At 30.1% G+C, this 23,635-nt stretch overlaps 2 protein-coding genes across 3 annotated transcripts; both read right to left on the bottom strand.

The window, feature by feature from the left end:
* Positions 1-5,869: 5,869 nt before the first annotated feature.
* On the bottom strand, positions 5,870-22,702 carry LOC107454230 (molecular chaperone MKKS). Of its 2 annotated transcripts, XM_043045838.2 has the most exons (6): positions 22,247-22,694; positions 21,220-21,318; positions 14,896-15,795; positions 13,116-13,288; positions 10,232-10,342; positions 5,870-6,346 (listed from the first exon to the last, which is right to left on the bottom strand). In XM_043045838.2, the coding sequence occupies exons 3-6, from the start codon at positions 15,791-15,793 to the stop codon at positions 5,912-5,914; spliced, it is 1,617 nt and encodes a 538-aa protein (XP_042901772.1). In that variant the 5' UTR covers positions 15,794-15,795; positions 21,220-21,318; positions 22,247-22,694; the 3' UTR covers positions 5,870-5,911. The 2 variants fall into 2 exon arrangements, with proteins under 2 accessions (XP_042901772.1, XP_015926828.2); XM_016071342.3 differs by lacking the exon at positions 21,220-21,318 and having other exon boundaries at positions 22,247-22,702.
* LOC107454231 (chromatin accessibility complex protein 1) lies at positions 22,269-22,613 on the bottom strand. Its single transcript, XM_016071345.3, has one exon. It carries the CDS (start codon positions 22,611-22,613, stop codon positions 22,269-22,271), a length of 345 nt encoding a protein of 114 aa, XP_015926831.1.
* Positions 22,703-23,635: the final 933 nt, after the last annotated feature.

The raw sequence follows: 23,635 nt of genomic DNA, 5'->3' as shown, positions 1-23,635 counted from the left end.
GAATCAATCGAGATGCCCGCACGAATGGCGTGGCAAATGTTGGTGGAACTCAGGATAATTTAGTTCAAAAGCTTTAAGTGACTCAACAAACTTAGTATTACTCTTTAAATTCTCCACTCACTTATAATCAACTAAACCAGCTATTTTTTACGCATCTAAGCTTGCTCCTAAATCTGAAAATATTAAATACTGGTTTAAAAAAATAATTCATTTTCTCCTATGGATGGTGTTTTCAATAGAAATGTAAACAATAACAATCTCGAGCTCGGGACCTACTCTAGTTCCGGTTAAAAAGTTTGCAGCTGCTTACTACACGTTATTCTGATAGGCGATGTTTTCAAACGGATAATTTTGTTTTCAATAAAAGAAATAAATTAGATAATTTCTGAGCTCAAATCTGCCGTCTTTCATAAGATATTAATGTTATTATGTAATTCTGGGGAGTTTGGAGTGAAAATGTGTTTTAGTTATTTTGTTACTTATTATTAAAAAAGGTGACATGGTTGCTAGATTTTGAATAACTCGCTTTTTTGGCAGTCTTGATTTGGCCTCTTTCCATTTGTTTATTACTGTTTGTTCGTGTTGCAAGCCTGTGCACCATCTTACGTTAGTGTTAACACTTTTAGTACTGTAAACACAAGTATTGTTAGCATTGTAAGCATAAGTAATAAGTAATCAAATACATTGTTTGCTAGAATCTCAAAACACAATGATGCCAAATGGCTTTAAATTACAACTGAAACAGTGACCCGGAAATTTAGGCAGTCCCGAGCTTGCAGCGTTCCCTAGTGTAGGAAACACCATCCATTAATGTACTGTTACCTCTCAAATTTAGGTTTACGTTATCTAGTGATCAATTTAGTAACTGGCAACAGTATCACCCAGGTTCGAAAACAAAAATCAATCAAGGAATCATTTGCAAAATTAAACATTTACAAACAAATTTTATTGATACTAAATATTTCAAAAAAATATATATATACAATCTGAAATCATTTCCAAATGCTATTATGTAGATATCACATATGTACAAATTATTAGTTACTTCTGGTTTGAAATTTAGCAATACGAAATTATATCTTCAATAAAATGCAATTAAAAATACTAGGCACAGTGTTCTCCAAATCCAGTAAAAACTATTAAAAATAAAAGGCACATTTATCTTAAAATCTACTAAAAATAATTAAAAATAAAAAGCAAAACGTTCTCCAAATCCATTAAAAACTATTAAAAATAAAAGGCACATTTATCTCAAAATCTACTAAAAGCAATTATAATCTAATAAAAGTAAATTATTCCTTTAAAACTATTCGAAAATCGAACTTAGAGTTCTTAAATTCAAACCAAATCCCTTGAACGCCCATCGGTATTGCAGCCAGAACTTGGGGAACAGGTCAACACTCCAGTTTCTAATCGACACAGCACACTCTAACACTTTTCAGGTTTCCTTTTAGCATGGCAGTAAGCACCCGTGGATCAGCAGATTTTCAGCAATGGGACGACTTGGAAAGCAATCAGATTCAGTCGTTGGAGCTTAATGGGTATTGTACATTACGATCGGCGTGAAAGGGTTAATGGCAACGTTTGGCAATTTCCTCCCAATACTTGATCCAGCAGTTACCTCGTCTTCTAGATGGGGTTCAAAATTACATTGGCAGTGTTAAACCTAAAAATTGGATTAGCTGTTCAACGACGGCTATAAATGAAAAATATAGATGGCAGGGCATTCTTTTATTACATTAATTTTTAAATTTTTGTAACCAAACTAATTAAATATTAATTAATACAAGAGCTACTGCCAGAGTAAGAAAAATAATAGAGGCCGCATGTTCCTCATCTCTGACTTAGAGTGTTAAAAAAAATACAATTTGTTGTTTGTAAGTGATTATATTGGTCAACTTAATTTCCTCGTGATAAATATTTATTGAAATATCTGACTAATTACATGATCTTCGTAAATCGGAAGTAATACAAGTTTTTTTTTTATTGTTTTCAAAATTCATGGTCAAGTTCTTCAAATTTTTTTTAAAAAAATGCTCATATTTAAAAAAAAAATTGCATTATTATTTACGTATTATATACAAGGTTGTTACGTTTAATACTTCTCTTAAAAGTGTATGACGTAACTAGAAAAAAAATTGATTTACGTAGAAGCTAAGAACTAATTTTTTTTGTGCTGTATTAAAAATTGTATTTTTTCATGCAAGCTTTACAAACTCCACTATTGTAGTAACATAATATCTTTTGTCCTTAAAGGAAATAATGATTTTTTAAAAATAGTTTTGACATAATTTGCTATCTGTTAAATTTGCTACGTCACAAATACCATCCACTTTTGTTCATAATATCAGGGTGTTACATGTTGTGGCTAAAACTTCAGAAAAAGAACTTTATAATACAGAGAATCCTCGTTACTACGACATCCAATACAACAACTCCCTTTATTACGATAATGTTTTGTGGTCCCAACAAACTTGCATGTGAATTAACGCCATGCTTATCACGATATTCTCTGAAGCGATAAATCCCTGTAAAACGATTTTTTTCCAAATTTGAACCTTATTTTCTCCATTCATTATTGATTTTCAAATAATGTAAAAAAAAATATTCTTTTATCATCTTTCGCCATTTTTTCTATCTTTTCTGACAACAGAAGACTCACTGCTGACCATCCCAAGAACTTCCATTCTTTAGAATTGCCTCCCTTATGTCTTAAGTCACAGATGTAACATTCCTATCTCAGGGTTGCCATGCACAGAAAAAAAATGAACAAAAGAGTTGTCTTTAGTAGCCTAAAGCATGAAAATAGTGGCCTAAAATTATGAAAATAGTTGCCTCAATAGGAACAAAAAATTTTCAATAATATGACTAAAATTCTATTAAATGACTTCATTATAATATACCATGATCCATTTAGTCAAGTTGACGGCCAATATGATAATTTTTAAATAAACCTTAGTGTTCTAGCACTAAATTTTTTTATAAAAAAATTAGTATACTTGCAGAACATTAAATACTTTTAAATGCTAGAATTAATGCAGAAAAATAATTTTTTGTTAAAAAAAATACCTTTTCTACTAATTTTCCCTTTCACATAATTTTTCCTTTTATCAATAATTGATTTAGCAAATATATATATTGAAAAAGTGATTACTAAAATTCGAAATTCATCATAGTATTGTATTAAAAATTGGGTTCTTTAAAATCAAGCAGAGTTTTATAGCAATAACTGTTGAAAAGGCAATTGAGAAACAAAAAAGATTCACAATGGAATCCGTGCAAATTGAGCGCATTAAAAAGTGATGACTCAAATTTGTAATTTAACATTTCTTTATTTTTTTAGAAGAAAAAGAACTCATTACTTTCAGCAGATACCGCAGTTTGCAGGTTGTCAACCCAATTTATGCTATAAAAAAACATTGCTAGGAGCACAGAAAAGTCTCCCAATAGTCTCCTTTTGCTGCAAATAGTTGCTTTTATAGCCTTTTCAGGAGAAAAAAAATAGCCGTAGTTGCCTCAGGTTGAAAATAGTTGCAAATAGTCGCATTTTAGTCACCTGTGGCAACCCTGTATCTGATTTCATTTCCTTCATGTTAGAAGCTGATCATGAGGCTCATACAACTACGAGCATCACATTAACACCAGAAGGAGACTTTTTCTGTAGAGGGTTCGGGGGAGCATTATTCACAAACAGAACTCATTTTCGTGCTTTGTCTTCAATGCATACTTTGTTGGTTGACTTGACAGTCAAAAAAATTTATAAACAAACAGAACTATCAGATTATTTTCAATAAAAACGGTTTTCAGGTATGTTTACAATCTTATTTTCTGAATTTATTTCAATCGTTTTTAATATTTAACCATAATTAACACTCTGCAAATTAACTTTTTATATACATATATAACATCTAAATTTTAAAAAAATCACATTGTGTCCCCAAAGGATGTGAGCCCTCAATATAACAAAAATATATCCCTCAACAACAATATATTTATTTGGTCCCCAAAATATTGTTGTAGTAAGGTTTTACTGCAGTTTTTATTTTATTAAAACATGCTTCAAATCGACATCGAATGTCATGCATAGATACCTTGAGTTAATAGATAGAAAGTGTTATAAAATGATTTTAAAAAAAAGTTTCCCTTATTAAACAATATAAATATTATATAAGAAGACAATAAAAAGCAATGATAGAATTAAAATTTGCATTTTTAACACCTTGCCAGCGCTGCCCGAATACAGTTTGGGCAATTACTACGTGCTTTAAAGATGCCGAAATTTTTTTCGAGCTGGAGAAAAATTAACGTTTCTATTTTGTGAAGCCCGAGACGGGTTCGTTTCTACTTAGGATACTTATTTCACTATTATCCTAATAGATGGAATTAGTGGTCCTAGTTTTTCAACGATTACGACTTCAGTCGAAGGAGGGAAATGTGGGTGGGGGTTTTGTGATATACCATACTGTAAAAGATTTGTAAAATTTATGTATTGAAAATCATATTGTTGTGTTTTTATATTATATTATAATAGTTATTATCATATTTAGCTTCAAAATTTTGTTTAATTTGCTGCTGTTGAATAAGATGTGCATGTAATTACATTGCTTTTTAATGTGTATGTAAAAATTATAAATACAGTAGTTATTGCATTTAAAATTTTATTTTTGAAATAAAAAATCATTTTCTAACTCTTATAATAATATAAAGAACAAAATTAAACAGTTAAAAAAATTTTCTATTTTTGGTCCATTTTTCTGAAATATATGTTAAGGGGGTTAAGGGATTAAAAAAGCTGATGCAAAAATATATATTAAAATTTTTAAAAAAAGAGAAGAAAAAAACTTTATTAAATAAGTTTATTTTTGGGTAAAACAAAGAACTTTAAAGCATTAAGAAGACTAGGATATAGTATGCAGTATATTGCTACATTGTATTTATATTGTTAACACATTGCTTCTTGACATTTTATCAATTATGTTATTCCAGAATACCTAAAATCAAATTATTGTTTGAATTGCTTTAATCAATTAATTATTCTTTATATTTTTGGAAAGTGATGCAGAGACAACATCATCAAGTTGTTTAGCCATTTTGAGTTCTTGTAAACACACACAAAGATGTGAACCTAACAGAGAAAGTCTAACTTCTCTTCAAACCATATCAATAATCAATAAACAGTTAATCAATTATGAGGGTGCGTAGTTAAATCTTTCAACAAAATAAAAGAAGTACCTTTTAAGTATTTTTTAAGCACTCAGAAAATATTTTTAAGCACTATAGATAATAACAAAATGCAAAATAATTTTCAAAGTCTACATGATCATGATATGACAAAGAACTCTTTTCTTGATTACATTAGTAATTAAAAAATGATCGAGAGATTTTTCGGCTCGATTTCAGAGGGTGGAAAATGAAGCTTGAAATTGAAAGTATCTTGCAAAATGCGGCACAGTGGCATATGAGAGTGCAATAATCTCACCGAACCCAGCTTACGATACGCACATGTGGACTCACAAGTATTTCATCAAACCAGTAAAATTATTGGTGTTATGGATCGACGGTAGGCTGAAATGCATTGTGTTTGAATGATTCGTGAAAACATTGAATAGAACAATGTGAAAAGCAAGCTTTTGCATAATATGTGGTGAAAATTGACATGGGAAAGAAATAGAATCTCATTTTTGAAAAGGGAAAATTAAGCACTTTTTAAAAAAATGCTACGCACCATGATTATGTATGAAGCTTTACTAGAAAAAAAAAACATAATTAAATTATTTAGATAAAACATAATTAGAAAACATAACAAAACATAATTAGAAAAAAACATAATTAAATGATATGCATCAAGTCAAACATAGAGCATCAAAGATTTGATTTTATACTTAAAATATTTATTGATCACGACAAACAGTCAAGAAAAAGCATGAGTTGCTGTAAATATACAGAGATGAGTTTTTAACAGAGAAAGTGCTACTTCTCCACCCACAGTAATGGCATTCAATTTGCTACTCAGTTCGTCAATTATACGAATCTCTTCAAAAGACGGCTTGTCACATGATACAGAGTCTGGGATTTGTATTAAGTCTGACAAGGAATACCAAGAAAGTGATTCTGAGTCTGAAATGCTGCAGTGACCACAACAGCAAATCTTGCTGGGAGAGTCAGATTTATCATCCATTTTCCAAAGATGCCAGTATTTAGTGTCGACCTTAAACATAAGTGGAGACTCCTGGTGAGGTGAAATGGCAGTAGAGGTGAGGCTTAAAAGAAAATAACTCAGAACAGACAGTATTTTATCATCAGTGCATTGGAAATTAGCAGCAATGTCTCTTGATTCCTTTTTGATCTATACAGGAGAGAAACATGACAAAATTTTAGCTTATTTAAAAAGAAAATGAGAAAAAACATTAATTTTTAAACACTCTGTCTCCAGAAATCGTACAGTAGCAATCAGGTAATTTCTAGGTGGTTTTGTGGTTTTCTTCTTTATCAACATAAACCAGTTTATTTCAGAAAGTCCTAAATTAGGAATGCACAACCTGCGGCCTGCCAACCCTCAATGAACATTAAAGAATGAAAAGATAAGTAAAGCTGAGAGTAGCATTTGCAGAAATTCTAACATTAATATTATATTTCATTCTGATTCAAAAATTTAAAATCGATTATGAGAAAAACAAGTCTGAAATAAAACCATTATGTATTTCGTGATTATTTTTCCTAAAACATGATGCTACAACAGTAATAATTATAATATTCTTACATTCTTTAATAATACCTTATAATATTAAAATTTTTTTACATTAAGAAAAATAAATAATTTTTTTAACAATTTACAAGCAAAATTATTAAGATACTTTTAATGGAAAAAGTAGTTAGTGGTGAGAAAAAAGTGTCTACCAGATAAATTTCCCAGTCTTGAAAGCGCAAAATTGTGCAACAGCCATTCTTGGAAAAGACTTTCTGGGAATTAAAAAAATTAACACAATTTTGGTCACTGTATTGGAATGAAGGCTCAGTTCGGATGCTCTGACTGGCCTTAATAGTACTGCATCTGTGGAGCAGCAGATGGGACTTCATGGTGCAGTCGTCATAATGGAAGGGCTGCACTAACGGAAGATCATGCTAAAGATTGTAGATTGTATATGCAGTGGTGAAACAATTTTTTTTTTTGTTTGTAATAAAAAAATATCTAACAAAACAAATATAACCAAACCTAATCAAAATATCATCTGATATAAGATCAATATATGGAAAATAAGCACAACCTATATCCTAAATAAAGAAAATGGTCACTTGTCCAACACCACAGCTAACCAGTCAATCAACATGCCTAATAGGGTGTATGATAAACTCCAACAGCTACACAACTCTCACATCAGTGTATTCTACTGTTTACTAGAAGTGACAACCCTACCCACTTTTGCACCAAGGTACCCTTGAACTCATCAATAGTCATTGGGATTAAGGTCAGGAGACCTCACAGGCCACTCTAATCATTGAATATCCAACGATTGGAGGATCACCTTTGTAGACAAGAGTTATAGTCCATAAAAATTAAATTTAGCCCATATGCTCAGCGAAAAAGTCTCACATAGGGTGCAAGGATCTCGTCCCTGTACCACTAACGTGTCAGACCATCTCTATTGAACACAAGACAGTCATGTTATGTGTGAAATAGATGTTCCTTTTGCATTATACAGGTTGCGGAACAGTTGTATCGCTGTCACGGACTTATCCCTTTTGGCTGGAAGTCTCAAATAACGCTCTTTCGCCAGCATTGTTACCTCTTTGCGGCCTTGAACCGGTCAGCAGACACCACATTTCTCAAAAACGACGTCAGCCAACAGGTAGTCTGTTACTGGCCCATTTTGAACTTTTCAATTATTCATCATTTCGTGGCATAGTCCAGGTAATGATAACTGGTTATATTAACAATGGGTAAACAAAGAAATTCAAAAACCAAAGATTGTGGTAAGCTTCAATATTACAAACATTGCTACACTACAAGTTTTGGTGAGCAAATGGGGTACTTCTACACAAATTTGAAAACAGTGTCACTGCCTTATAATGTCACAGGCCACTGTGTAGCAGAAGTGTCTGCAAAGAGCTTAGCTATCATCTGTCTGAAACCTTATTTGCATATAGGAATTACTTATTTTATTCTTTTCTTCAAAAAAAAAAACTTTTCTCCCTTTAATTCTTTTATCAGTGTATAATATTCGGGGGAAATATAAGCTAATATAATTTTTTTTAGTCCTGGTTTAACCTGATAAATTATATATATATACACACTACCCTATAATAATGGTAGAGAAAATTTCAGTTTTTGACATTTTTTTGAAATTTCTCAAGAAGTACTAAAAGGATTATTTTATAACTTTAGCAATAAGATTTAAAGCTTTCAGAGGTTTAGGAGACTGACAATAAATTACAAAAAAAAAAAAAACAAGTATTTTTGAGCACGCTATGCCAGAAAATCTAGCAATAAGCTTGTAACTTGTATCCATTACTTTAGTTGTTATTTTTAATAATTGCATAAAATTTTGTACACCTAGAGTAAATATTAATGGAAATATGGACATCTTTAAAAAAAAACTTATTTTTTTGCCTTATGAATTTTCGCTCTAACTTAATAAATATTCAATGAAATCAAAAAAAAATTTGGAACAGTTTAAATTAATTACAAGATTTTTTATTTAAAATTTTTTTTAAAAAATGTTTTAATTTTGCAGTGATTGTATTTGGCAACTAACGTAAAAAATTTGATTTGAATATTTCTTTTTGTAGTTTTTGCAGTTTTTAAAAGAAAGCGTTAATTGATTAAGGGTTTTCCACAAATTTTATTTTGTATCTCATAAGACAAAGTTTAATAAAAAATCATACCTTATAATAATCATCTGGAAACTAAAGTGTGAAAGAAAACATCCTTTCATGGGGAATGATAACCCACATACCAGTCTCATTTTTAATAAATCTTGTTTAATACAATATGAAATACTATGAATATATACAATATACAATATGAATATATGAATATATAATACATAATGAAATTTTAGGAAAACCCCTGATGGTTTTGAGCTTTTTTTGAAAAGTTCAAAAGCTACAAAAAAAAATTAAAGTAATCGATATAAGTTAGAAGTTTATTACTTAATTTTCCGGTATAGGGAGTAAAAAAATACTTGTTTTCTTTCATAACTTATTGTCAGTCTTTCATACTATTGAAAGCTTTAAATCTTATTGCTAAGTATGAAACGTCGCACGAACTAAGCATCTCTTAAGTTATAAAATAATACTTTAAATATTTCTTGAGACATTTGAAAAAAATGTCAAGAGCTCAAAGTGTCTCTTCCATTATTGTAAGGTAGTGTATATGCTTATTATTTATTGCTCTAGAACAGGGGTGGCGAACCTTTATGCACCAATGTGCCATTTTTTCTAAAAAAAATGTTGAATGAGATCATAGACCTGCCGTCGAATAATTTTGACTTCGTGATTTTTGGGAAAATAATGATACAAAATAGTATCAACTCAAAACTATTTATTTACTATGAAAAAAAAACATTTTACAATGTCTCAGTTATACGCGTAGTTCAACTTAAAGTAACATCAGTGTGACTTCTGTTGTTGCAGATAAGATGACAAATAACATATATTAGGTTGTAAGATGTTAGATTATGCAGGACTGTTAAATTTTTTTTTGCTAGTCATTTATTGTTAGCTTGTTTTTAATGGTTATTAATTGTTTTTTGACACTAATTGTTAATTTTTTGTCAATAATTGCCTATTTTTTTGTTCTTTGTGAATTATAATTTAATTGTTAATATGCTTCATAGTGAACTTTGTGATCGGTGGCGTGTCCAAAATATTGTGTCGCGTGCCATTGGTTCGCCATCCCTGCTCTATAATAACTTCATGAAGCATGGTGTAAAATAGTTGAAAAAAGGATCTGCTATTTATTTACTTTCTGTAAAAACAAAATGAAAGTAAAGAAATAAAATTTGGTATCAACATGATTTAAACCCTTATGTCAGTTTTAACCACTTTTTTTATTATCATTTTTATCATTTATTTATTTAAGGCTTGTCAAAATCAAAAACCAGATTTTGAAATAAAAAAATCCAAAGCTGTTTTGGTAATAATATTTGCATTGTTTATAGCCCTATAATAGTTTCGTAGTGCATTTTATATAATTAGAAAAGTAAAAAAAGACAGCTTGCTGTTTGCTTACTTTTTGGGTTAACAATAAAGCAGTAAAGATATCAGTACAGCCAGCCCCAAAGCATACTTTTGGATTTTGTAGAAGGCGAAATAGTGTAGCAATAACTTGTTCACAAACAACCTAAGGACACAAAAAGAATTTCACAATCCAATTAAGGTAAAAATAAATAAATAAAGGAACAAAGAGCAGATATTGAAATAATACAGTTAACTTATTTTTACTACCCTTAAAATATTTTCTCACTAAAATTTCAAATTTAGAGGTGATTTAGAAAATTCTAATTTAGTATTAGTTAAACATATTCTTTTATTTTATAGCCATGATTGAACAGCCGACCCAATTCTGAGATTATGACTACCGATGTTCAACTCTGTATCCTTGTAAATTTGATCCCAATCCAGAAGACAATGGAGCTCCTGGATCAGTACCCCTAGAGGAATTGATTTGTAATGAGAACATGGAGGACTTTGTGACTCACCAGATTTAACGTGCATCAGTCATCATTTACTACACAGGGATTCTTAGGCCGGTGGGGCAGATAGATTCAGAGATATAATGGACAAGACACAAATTTTTTTTATGCCACTTTTTATGCCGATGAAAAGCAACTTTCAGGGGTTTAAGTGGTTTTGATTTCATTGAAGAAGCAAGCATAAATGTACAATTTTTTTCCTGAAATCTAAAGTTCCAACTGTTTTTACTTAGTAAAAGCTGAGAAAAAAATACAATTAGTTATTTTTAAAATATAAATTTGGCGAGAAAGAAGAAATATTTATGTGGGGCAATTAATAGTTGAATGTAGTTCACTTATGAAGAATTTGACTTACACACATGTAACAAAAAACTTCATTCATACTTTTTTCTGCTGATAGCAGATTGTTAAACTTTTATTTTTAATTATGAAATATGATGCTTATTTTAAATGCATCTGAAAATTTATTAGCAATTTCGGAAAGAGACTTGAAAAAACATTATATTCAACGAATGTTCAGTTTCATAAAAGCATGTTTCTGCTAGAAAGTGACTATACATCTAAAAAATAATAAATAGTTTTTAGCCATTGTAGTTTTTCTAATTTTTTTTTATTTCATTTCTTATTTTCTATTTAACTCTCGGATAATAAAATTTTTCCAGTTTTATTTTTCACTTTATTTTCATTTTTCGTTGGCAACTTAAGAATTTCTGTTTCAAATCATTTTTGCTTTCCTTATTTATGTCTGGCAAGTCTAAAATGTTCATTTATTTTTAAGCGCTTGAAACACGTTGATTTTTATTACCGTGTTCATACGTTTTTTATGCTAATAAATTATTTTGATCATTGTATCAAGTATACTGTATTACATTTGGATTAATCAAGTATACTTGGGTCTTGATTTATTATTTTGATCATTATCTTATGCTGACGGAAGCAAACATTTGTATACTACTATTCTCAAAAGGTACACATGGTCCCTAAAACATTAAGAAAACCGGCATCTTTATTGTGATCTTCAACTTTAAAATTTCAAAAAAGATTTTGTAACTAAATGGAGTTGTTGAAATTGATTATTGAATGTTATGGTGAATATGAAAGTAATAATATACATCTATCTTCTTAGTATTGTAGATATCATTACAGTTTCTAAAGGACCTTACGAACTCTGCTTCAAAGGAGACTATCATATCAAATATATGTATGTAGTGATGGCAAGAATTGTAAATTAAATTTGTAATAAAAGGAATGAAACAAAGAAATTATAGCAGCGATATTTGGAGACAAATATAGCTGCATAATGGAAGAACATGTTGAACGACATTTTATGGTGAATTTATAAAAATCTATTTCAGAATGTATAGAATCATAAGTTGACCTTCCTTGGATGAAATTATTTAAAATATAAAGATTTTATTATATGGTTTAGATAATATAATCATTAAGGGAAATTTGTAAATATCTCGAGTTCATTTCAGGTAACTAGAGTAACCATATTTTAAATTCTATGAAAACTTTTATTAAAATTTATCAAGTTTTCTTTTCTTTCATAAATATGAAAGGTAGGCATTATTCATTGTAATTGAGTAAAAAAATTGTTCTAGCTAAAATAAAAAGCTTATAAGTAAAAGCAAATTGATGTACAACACCATTATACATGTAACAAGAGTAACCAATTAATTGTCCAAATGATTTCATACAGTGTGCATAGCCAAATCCTTCAACAAATAATAAGAACCTTTAAAGTATTTTTTAAAAACTAAAAAATATTTTTAAGCACTATATACATTAACAAAATGCAAAATAACTTTCAAAGACTTTACACATTTATGATAAAATAGCTAGTTTCTGACAAAGAACTCTTTTTCTTGATTATATTAGCCACCATAAAAGGATCGAGATTTTTCGGTTCAATTTCAGAGGGTAGAAAAGGAAGCTTGAAATTGAGAATATTTTGCAAAATGCAGCAGAGTTGCACATGAGAGAGCAAGAATCTCACCGATCCAAGTTCATTATATGCACGTGCGTCCCTGCAAGTATTTCATCACGGCGCTTTCATACGCTGCGAGTCAATGGTTTGCCGAAATGCATTGTGTGTGTGAATGATTTGTGAAAACATTGGATAGAACAATGTGAAAACCACTGCATAATATATGGCGAAAATCAAAATAAAAAAAATCAAAAGAAAAAAATCTCATTCTTGAAAAAGGAAAATCAAGCACTTTTTAAAAACATACAAACCACCCTTAAGGGCTTCTAAAAAACAAAAATTGAAAATAAACATTTTTAAGCGCTTTTTAAAAACGCTATGCATCATCGATAATTTTTCTAAGTTCATTATTCTTATTGCCAAATTGAAAACAAATTTTAATGTTAGCAGAATCTTAGAGATCATTAAATAGCTGTGTCGAAAATATATACCTTCATTTCCGAGAGAAATTCTTGATTGGAGTGGCAAAGGATGATACTAGAGAAGTTGTGTTCCTCTTTCTGAAGGAGAATATAATGCTTTTTTCCAATTTCTTCCTTAAAACATTTGATGCTCTTAAAACACAAATCATCAACGTTGTGAAGTGTAGCAATGACACAGTCATCTGATAGGGGTGAAAAAATACAATAGTATAAATATAAAATTAATTTGAAAAAGAGTACAAGCAAAGAAATTATTTCCCTCACCTAAAAAAACTCATATAAGGTGTTTTTTAATGACTACCCTTCATACGTATTTTTTTAATCCTTGTAAAAAATGAAGTAAAAGCAGAAGCTTTCAGTTGAAAAATTGGGAAATTTTTAACAGTGACCACTTTTTTCTAAAAACGTGGGCATCATCATCATCATATTTGGCTAGACAGCCCAGGGTGGGCCAGTGCCTTCCTTTGAATTCGAATCCACTTCTCTCTACTTTTGACACTTGTTCGCCAGTTTTTCTCCTTTAGNAGTTGAAAAATTAGGAAATTTTTAACAGTGACCTCTTTTTTTTTAAAAAACATGTGGGCATTTTTTCAAAAACTGAAAACTTTAAATTATTGAAAAAAAACTATTAATATGAATAACGTAAGAAGGCATTTCTTTTGAATCAATTCTCAAAATACGATAAACATTACAAAGTTCCTTTCATACTAAAGAAAACTTTTACGAAACAAAAGTGAAAAAAAGTAATTTTAAGATATTTATAATTTCATATTTATTAAAAAAAATATTATATTTGTTTCTAAAAAATATAATATANGTTCCCACAGGTTTCAGACTGTTCAGAATTTTACTTACCTTGGTTCAATTGTTACTGCCGACAATAACATAGACAATGAGATTCGGAGTCGTCTAATTTGTTCAAATAAGGCTTTTTATGGTTTAAAACGTTTTTTCAAAAACGTCGGCATTTTTTCAAAAAGTGAAAGCTTTTAATTATTGAAAAAAAACTATTAATATGAATAACGTATGAAGGCATTTCTTTTGAATCAATTCTCAAAATACGATAAACATTACAAAGTTCCTTTCATACTAAAGAAAAATTTTACGAAAGTGACAAAAAGTAATTTTAAGATATTCATAATTTCATATTTATTAAAAAAATTATTATATTTGTTTCTAAAAAATATAATATAATATTCCTTAAATATCTAATTTACAGCTTTAAAACAACAATATTGTATAAAATTTTTAACCACTACCCCCCCCCCAATGGCTATGGAGACTTGTCTCCCTGACAATTATGGCCAATGTATTATTGAAGACTCAAAATTAAATTTTTTATTTAATAATAGCTATAAAAAATTTTAATATCTTCGTCATTTGTTGGAGAGTACTGAATGAAGGTAATTAACTAAACTCAATTAATGTAGTTACTTTACAACAACGTAAAATACTTTTCCTTCTTTCTTTAACTTTTCGTGTTACATCATATTTTAGCAAACTCAAATTGATGAAATACTCATAAGTGTTCGAAAAAGAAATTAACATCATTTTTTTAAGGAGGTTTCGCACATTTCTAATAGTGACAAAGAGAAATAAAAATCCCACTTAAATGTCTGATGAAGCATTTCTACATTAAAAATAAAAAAAAAGCAATCTTACTATTTTTTGCAAGTGGCCCTAAGAAAACCTTTCTTATTTAATATATTAGTTGGCTAACCATTTAATCAAAATTTATTAGGAATTTTAAATTTTTCCTCATAGTTTACACACAATTATCAAAGATTACCTAACAAATACTTCAAAAATGTAGTAGTTTCAGTGCCAAGTTGATCAAACACTGTGATTCCCTCATCATTCAGATGTTTTTTCACACTAGGGTCAACAACTTTTTGGCAAAAGACGACGTCAACCTTTGCCGAAACAAGCTTGCCTTCCAACTGTTTTAAAGAACCATGTTCATCAGAAGACAGGGGAGAAGTAAACAAGGCGACCTTCAAATGACGATGAGGTGGACGGAATAACATCCAATCTGTTTTGGAAACTCGTACAAGAAGCATGTTCAACATGCGGGATTCACTCATATTACGTCCTTCCAGAGTCAGGAATCTAAAGTTCAAATGGCTTGAAGGAAAAATATTTAAGAACAACTCCAGCAACAGAGCACACAACTGATCCCTCTGGGAGCTGGATAGCAAGCACTCGAGTTTGGAGGATATTATCGTTCGTGTGACAGCTTGCAAATGTTGAAAATTAGAGGGATCGAGTTTCCAAACGCAATGATTTTCGACCGAGTTCAAGCAAGCGATGTATGTTTCAACACAATACTCGTACAGTTTTGCCTTGAGGAACGAGGGAATATCACATAGCGATGAGTGATGAATTAGTGTAAGAGGGAATAATGCGCACAAAAGCCCACCGTCCTTGTATGTCCTAAGGTGAGATTTTACTGAAGACAGTACCATCTTATTGAAATGATTCTTCACAGAGAGTGAATGAAAAAGCCTTGATGATGTAGAGGTCACTGTGGTGTAGCCTCCAGAAGCGTTGCGAATAAGTTTGAGTTTGCCGCGAGGTCCAATGCAACTTTTCACAATTTTCAACAGCAATGTCAGTGCATCAATATTTTCTTGTTTGGATAAAGGATCATAACACAGATTTCCTACAAAATATGGCGATTCTTCCATACCTAAAACAATAACACAATAATTAAAATATGGCAATCCGATACGGGATGCAAGTTTCATTTGTCAGTGAGAGGTTAAAATCTGTCACTGTCACATAAAATATTTGTTACATATGACAAAAATGTGTTTAGGAAAATGCAGGGTTACGAAAGCAGGGTGATGAAATATATTCCCCTAATAATACCCATGTGGAAATATATTCTTTAAATTTAAGTATTTACCATTATAATTTCAGGTATTAAAACTGTTTTAGCATCTAGGTGTATTTACTTCAATTTACAAATATATTTTGGTAAACAGGAATTAGTAAAAACAAATTATCTCTTCAATATTACCCAACCAATTTTTAAATTTTTCCCGATTGTAGTCATCCAATGTTAATGATCACTGGCATGTAGAGGGGGAGCAATAACCCCATAATTCTAGGAATTCAGCCAAAATGGACCCCCATGGTAGAATCCCGACGATACTGTCGTAGAAGGTTACAGAGTTCTTGCAGAAAGAATTTCCCCTAAGAAAGAAAAAAATTTTAATTTTCCTTTCTGCAAAAATTTTCGAAATTTTTTTTCTTCTCTAAAATTATATTTAAAATATGCCTTTTTCGTGCAACGGTGGGGAAAGAAATGTTCTTAAATTTCAATTCTTATTTGAGAAGAATGAAAAATAAGGAATATTGAAGCAAAAAAAAATTTCTGAAGAAATTTTTGAAAGATTTTTTTTTCCACAATTATACTCATAGAACCTTTTTCCAGCATCAGAGGGAAAGCAATGATCGTGATTTTTATTATTCCCTTTTGGGAAAAATAAAAAAAACTTTGGCTTTCTTTTCTTTCACTGATTTTACAATTTTAAATTATGTTTTTTTCATGTGATGATTTACGAAATGCGAAAAAAGAAATAATTAGTGTGTTTTCCTCTTACAAAATCTAAAATCATCACCCATGATATTAGAATAAAAAATATATTACATATTCATTTTAAAAAATATACATATAAAATTTTATTACATCCAAAGAGACTTTTCGTAGTAAATACAACTTTTCTGTTACTTTAAATTTAATTAACAACAAGTATATTAGTTATTATTAAAAGTATCTTACAGAAAGATATTACGCTTAAAAGAGAGGTTTGTCGCAGAAAGCCCAAAAGGACCTTAAAACAATTTTTAACAATTATTTTGCAATTAAATTTAACAGATACATATTTGAAGATATTTTATAAAATATAATACAAATTTTAAAAAAATTTCAAATGAATTTAATGTGGGTTGATAAAATGAGTACCAAGCATGCTTGGGGACTAAACACTGTGGCTTCCACTTTTGTCTGACCACCCAACTGAAACATAAGCTTCATGCTTCAACACCCCTGAGTCCAGGGTCAAGAAAACTCGGATGAGCACAATAGACCTTGGCCCTCCTTGAACTGTCCTGATGCCAAGTTCAGTTTGTATAATGATAGAATAAGTCATGGGTGATAGGTTCGAAGAAGTTTAAAAAAGCCCTCCCAGACATCTATACACCTCAGTATGCCACATTTCATTATTCCAGATACATTTCATATGAGGGATTATGTATGTTTTTATTCAAACTTCAATTTAAAACATCTGATTATTCCTCTTTAATTAGGAAATCTCCTCTTTAGCCATTATAAATAAGTAAACCACTTGCAATTTTTGGGTGGTTTTATTCACAAAGTACAGTAAAATTCATAAGCGGCATATTGGAAGAAATCCACTTTAAAGATGAATTTCAAAGTCGATGTCAAAGTGCCAATTTTTAAGATGCTAAACTTTTATCTTTATAAATTAATATTCCACTATTACAATGAAAGTTTCTTCAGGTCAATGCATGTTTCTGCAGTTTAAATAAGCAATATTATAAGAAAAAAGTTTCAATAAAACACATTTTTATTTCTTTCTTGTATTAATACAGAAAAGTGAAAAAGATTATTTCTTTTTCACAATTTTAGATTTATATTTCTATAAAGCAATGTGCAGGTGACCACCAACTAAGTTATCTTCTTTCTAACAAAATATGCACTTTAATTTTTTCTAGTAAATATTTGTCTAGGAAGTTTATTCTTACTACATATCTGTTCTCTAATTGTTAATTTCCTTACTTGTTACTCTCATGAACACTTATTTGTACCAATTGGGTTTATAATATAGACCACGGGTTTCCAACTTACATGAGGCCGAGGGGCCACAATTAAAAACGCAAATCAAATGGCGGGCAGCAACTTTATCAAAATTTTATGTAGGTCTCTTTTATGTTTGAAGGAACATTAAATAGATTTTAGATTTTTATCAAGTTGTACAAAACAAAAGTATTGAATTACTAATTAAAATAAGAAGTAGATTTTTAAAAATATTTAATTGCATATTAAAAAATTCGGGCTACAATAACTTTAATGTGCCCCCATGTATTAAACAATTAATGTGCAACAGATATTTAATTGTTAAGATATAAAATTTTAAAAAGGTTGGTATTAAAACCTACATAGTAGCACACAAAATGTTCAATGACAAAATGTTTGTCTGCTGTAGCCACCAGAGAATAGATATTTACATTTTAAATTTAAAATTTACAAATGTGTGTGTAAATATTTTGTCCAAAATGAGTGGTTTCAAAAAGTTAAATCAGAGAATTTATTCAAGAAAATTTCTGATACACGCATGCTAAATTATAATCACAAAATACAAAAAAAATAAAATAAAAAAGAGCAACATACAGAATTACTTTTGTATTTGAATAAATATTTTCTTGGATGCAAAACCTGAGAAATAAATTTTTTTGCACCTTTGGTATGATAAATTTTACAGAAAGTGAGAAATTAGGTTTGTATTATCGAGAAAAGTATTTTAAACCCATACAAATTTTTTTCGAAGATAGTCCGCAAAAAATGACAACTAATATATTTTAGTTCGCTGGCCACAAAAAAATGCGGACCCCAGTTGAAAACCACTGATATAGACTGTTGCGTCATGTTTTTCTGTAGATATGAAGTTGAAAATTTTGACTCTTTACACATTTAATAATTTATATTTATTTACACAATCCTTAATAATTTATAGGTGATAAGGAGCACTCATATTACTGTTACTTTAGGTCTGTTGTGTGAAAATATTTTAATTTGTAAAAGGGGTTATAAGGAGTATTTGTAAAAGTAAATGTAAAAGATTAACTGTTATCTTCCTTAAACTTATTGAATTAGTTTTTTGTGACAAGAGTTTTGCAGTCATTAACTTGTAACTTCTTAACATGCAATTGAATGTTTATTGCATATTTGTATCGTAAATAAATTTTGGTCTAAAATATTTTTAAAAATTTTTTTAATTAGACTTTTAAGTATTTGATAAGAGTAATAAGAAAATAGTTACAAAAATTTAAAAAGCTTTTGTTTTTCTTATATTGTAATTATAAATAAAGTTATCATAAATATAAACGATGCCTTTCTTATTCCAAATTCGATGAAAATTAATATGGTGAAAAAAAGTTTTGATAAACCTATAAATGTTAACTGTAATATTACTGAAAGGTTTTATATTCCATCTTTCTGAAAGTTCTTTTTTTTACTTTTTTTTTCACTTTAAAGAGTAACATATTTTAAAAACATATTGGTTTTGATATTAGCCAATATCAAGAAAATAAATCAGGATCTGGCTGATAGTCATTGTCACTCCTTATGCATGTAAGGCCAAGTTTAAAATGAAATTGTTCCAGTAATTTTATTTATTTCACTTTTTCTGCCTTTTAGTCATAGTTTCAGTTTTTGTGATAGTTTTTAACTGCATAAACATTCTGAGATTTATTAAAATTGTTTTAAATTATAGCATTATTTGATGAACCTTACTGAATTAGCTAACTAAACATTCCATTCAATTAAGTTTTTATCTGATAGTTTTCAAGTTAGTTTTCTTATGTGTGGGTGACCACCAACTAAGTTATCTTCTTTCTAACAAAATACGCACTTTGCTTAATTTTTTCTTGCAAAAAAATTTTTAAGGATATAGACATTTCTGCCTTTCATAAAGTACAGTGCAGCTTTTGAGAACTCCTCCAAACTAAAAGTCTAGGGATGTCAGCTGCAATGGTAACAAGCGAGAGCACATTTCTAATGGAGGTGCAATGGAGGAATGAAAGTGTTGATAGGTTTACTCAAGCTGACCTATGCCAAGATCAAGACATAACTATTCCTCCCACACCCCAATTCGAGGTGAATTTTCCTCGTAACCATGGTACCTGCTGCGATGAGAGACAGAGAAGTTCTCCTGAAAGCCGCACTATACAAAGCTCTGTAATTTCAGTCTGAAACCTATTGGCAAAAGCAGACTACTCTAGATATAAAAGAGATTTAGAATCTTGCTTTAAACAGAACAAACAGTTTTACTATGCTAAATTTTAGTGGTACAGTACAGTTAATTAATTTTAGTGTAGAATGTAGAATATCATAACTACATCTTGGAGAAAAAAAATTTATATCAAAATGTAAATTTGTGCAAGTTAACTTGTCTTGATAATTTATTTTAATCATCAATTTTTTCCTCTTTCAATTATTTGTGTGATTTTTTAAATAAAAACTGTAGTTGTTAATAATTCACTTACTGTGATTAAAAATTTCAAATGAGGAAGTACGTCATTTAACATTTGAAAACTGTTATTAATAGGCAGTATACATTACTCAGGTAATATATACTGAAGTTATATTACCTGATATATATAATAGGTTATTATTCAGAATAATCACCAAGACCCTGCAACTTGACAGAAATTGAACTTTTTAAGAAATTACCAAAGGCAGGGCTGTCTACCCACTCATCTGCCCAAAATAATCGCTGTGGATTTTTTAAAAGAAATCCAATAAAACCCATATTTAAGTGGAGTTTTATTTGTTCTCTTTAAAAAAAAAAAACACCAGCCAAGAAGTTACAAAAAAAGGAGTTTGTTTCCCTACTTTTTTTTCCTTGTTATTACTACAGTTTTTATTATAATTTCGAACATTTTTAAATATTTTCTCTAACTATTTTATCATATTTAAGCAAATAACCCAGATAATATACAGGGTGGGTAGCCATATTTTTCAACAAAAAATAAGCACCTTTTAAGCACTTTTCAAGCACTCAAAAAATATTTTTAAGCAAAATATCATAACTAAACAAGGCTGGCAAGTTTTTGAAAATTGACGGTTTTATTTACAGTGACGAAGACGATGGCGTGTCACAAACGATGAAATTAACAAGAGAAATGAAATTTTCTATCGATTTGAGAAAAAAAATACAATGTTTAGTTGGTCCCCATTACTCCGTAATCAGCAAAAATTCGAGAAATTTTTAGATTCTATTACAGAGGGCGGAAAATGAAATCTGAAATAGAGAATCTTTTGCAAAATGCAGCAGGGTTGCACACAAGAGTCAAAAATCCTTACCACTGAATCCAGATCAGTTACACAAGTGAGGACCCACAAGTATTTCATCAAACATGTAAAACAAATGCGTTTTTTCATACACTACAGACCGGCGGTACGCTGAAATAGATTGAGGTTGAATTAATTGTGAAAACGTTGAATAGGACAAGTCTTTTTGAATAATTTGTGGTGAAATTTAACATGGTAAAGAAAATATCTCATTATCGAAAAGGGAAAATTAAGCGCTTTTTAAAAACACCCATGGAAAAAAGCACCCTTAAGGGCTTTTAAAAAACAAAGATAAGCATCTTTAAGCACTTTTTTAAAAAAGCTACACACCCTGATATAGCATTGGAGTAACTTCTAATATATTAAAATATCATCTTAAATGATAATTTTCTAAAGTTGGATCACAGAAATTTTTTATTAGAAAATAAACAAAACTGTGGCTTCTTTAAATAATGACAAGGGGCTCTACTTTGATTACTTACGTAGGTGGCACTGGTTTATGATCAATAAAATTCCTCTAAACAGAATTATATTAATTAATTTTTGTTATATAAGATTATTTTTAATTGANCCAAAATGCGAGAAATTCACGAATTTTGAAATTGATTTATAGAATGCGCGAATTTCTCGCGGTAATCATTTTTTAATACGAGAAATGAAAAAAATATGCGAGATTCTCGCGTTCTCGCGCTGTAGTGAAAACACTGGGAAGTTTCTAACATGGCAGTTTCACAATTGGTTAACATCCTCAATAAATGATGTATGACAAAAGTTTGGCAACTCTGATAAGTGTATGTAAATTTTAAAAAAAACTAACAAAATATAATACAGTTAGTGTTTATTAGATAAAGTTTCACAACAATTGTTGGCTAACTTGATAGTCTTGTAGGAATAATAGAAAATATAATTTCCTGTTATAAAGATTATTTAAATTGAAGAAAAAGAAATCCTAGTGCTGATTATAGTTGGCATTTGAAAAGATGAAGCATTTGTCACTATGAATTACACAAGATGAGTTTCGCACAATAAAAAATATTACTTTTTGTTTTATTATAGTTAAATCACAGATCATGGAGTTCGGCATTCACCCGTCTTTCACTCGCTTCAACTTGTTTCAACAATTCAAGATATTTGGCTGCTTTGATTCGAGGAGGCAAAATATCTTTTAGAAAGGAGAAAACTTCTTGATCGCCCACAACTTTTGATAAATCTTTGTAGTCAATCAGAGTCTTGTTGTTGCTGGCCATTAAAGCCTGCCGAATTAAAAAAGCAACGAAGCCTTCCGCGGCCTTTGTAATTAGAAAACAAGATTCAGGGCTGATACTTCCAACATCAGGGGAGCTTCTCATGATAGTTCGAACTCTAGATATAGGCAAAACAGCAAGTTTAGATTGTTTGTCAGTCATTTTAACGTAATTATTTAACTGCACACAAGAAAATCACTACCGATCAGTCGACTAACACAATCAAATAATCAGAGACTAATAGAGGGGATAAGGATTTTTCCCGGGTAACCGTTTTTAAAAGCAACACGCTATTGAAAGACCGGTTTTAAGCGCAAAAAGTGGCGCTCGCATCTTTAAGTTTACTTTTTTCTGACATCCCAGCTGCACCTAAACGTTGCGCGTAATGTGACGATCATTAAAACGCAGCTTAATTTAAATTCTAAAATTTTTTTATTTCTGAAAACCAGTATATTATTTTGTATATTGTTTAAATATGTCCATTCATTGCTTGTAATTTATTTGTTTGCTTATTGAAGCTTTAAAAACAGAGATCATTCAGATTGTTGTAGTTGTTGTAGTTCATTTACGTCGCACTAGTGCTGCACATAGAGTTGAAATAGTAGGTAGAGGAACCAAGTTCGCTTTATACCATCCGAAAAGACACGCCACAGATAGCAAGCAAAGAGTTACAATCACGTGATGGAAAGAGTGCAATACTTGGCGCAGTATCACAAATGTTGGCGCACTAAGTTTTTAAACAGCTTTATTTCGATATTACCNACACCCTCGGTCCCTACGCAGACTGATCCAACTGGTCACCCACCCGCACACTGACAGTAGCCAGTGATGCTTTACTTCGGTGATCTGCTGCGAACCGTGTCTTAACGATCAGTTCACTATGGGACAGATCATTCAGATTACAGGCAAGAGATTATACTTACATTTAGGTTTTGTTTAGCTTCGGTTTTCAGAATTTGGGTTAATTACAACCGAAGGAAGGATATTTGCTTATTCAATCATAGTTACTAGTTTGAAAAGTCTGGTTTTATTATAACTTAAATATAAATGCTCAGTTTTGAATTTTTTTGTATATTTAAATATATGATATACACATTTAACAGAACGAATTCAAAAGAAAAACCCTTTGAATTTTTAAGAAAAATTCATACTTTGTGTTACACAAAAAGGGAAAAAACGAAAAT

The sequence above is a fragment of the Parasteatoda tepidariorum genome, chromosome 6, assembly GCF_043381705.1.
Source record: "Parasteatoda tepidariorum isolate YZ-2023 chromosome 6, CAS_Ptep_4.0, whole genome shotgun sequence".
Lineage (NCBI taxonomy): Eukaryota > Metazoa > Arthropoda > Arachnida > Araneae > Theridiidae > Parasteatoda > Parasteatoda tepidariorum.
Note: the sequence above shows the minus strand (reverse complement) of the source record. Positions and strands in the feature narration are given on the sequence as shown.

Bases quoted from the DNA above. Each gene is read 5' to 3' on its own strand.
- LOC107454230 (XM_016071342.3), bottom strand. From the start codon at position 15,793: ATGGAAGAATCGCCATATTTTGTAGGAAATCTGTGTTATGATCCTTTA. The intron at 13,289-14,895 runs GTAATCTTTGAT...CACCCCTATCAG, and splicing joins ATTTTTGAAGTATTTGTTAG to ATGACTGTGTCATTGCTACA. The intron at 6,347-10,231 runs GTAAGCAAACAG...TCTCCTGTATAG, and splicing joins CTTTATTGTTAACCCAAAAA to ATCAAAAAGGAATCAAGAGA.
- LOC107454231 (XM_016071345.3), bottom strand. From the start codon at position 22,613: ATGACTGACAAACAATCTAAACTTGCTGTTTTGCCTATATCTAGAGTT.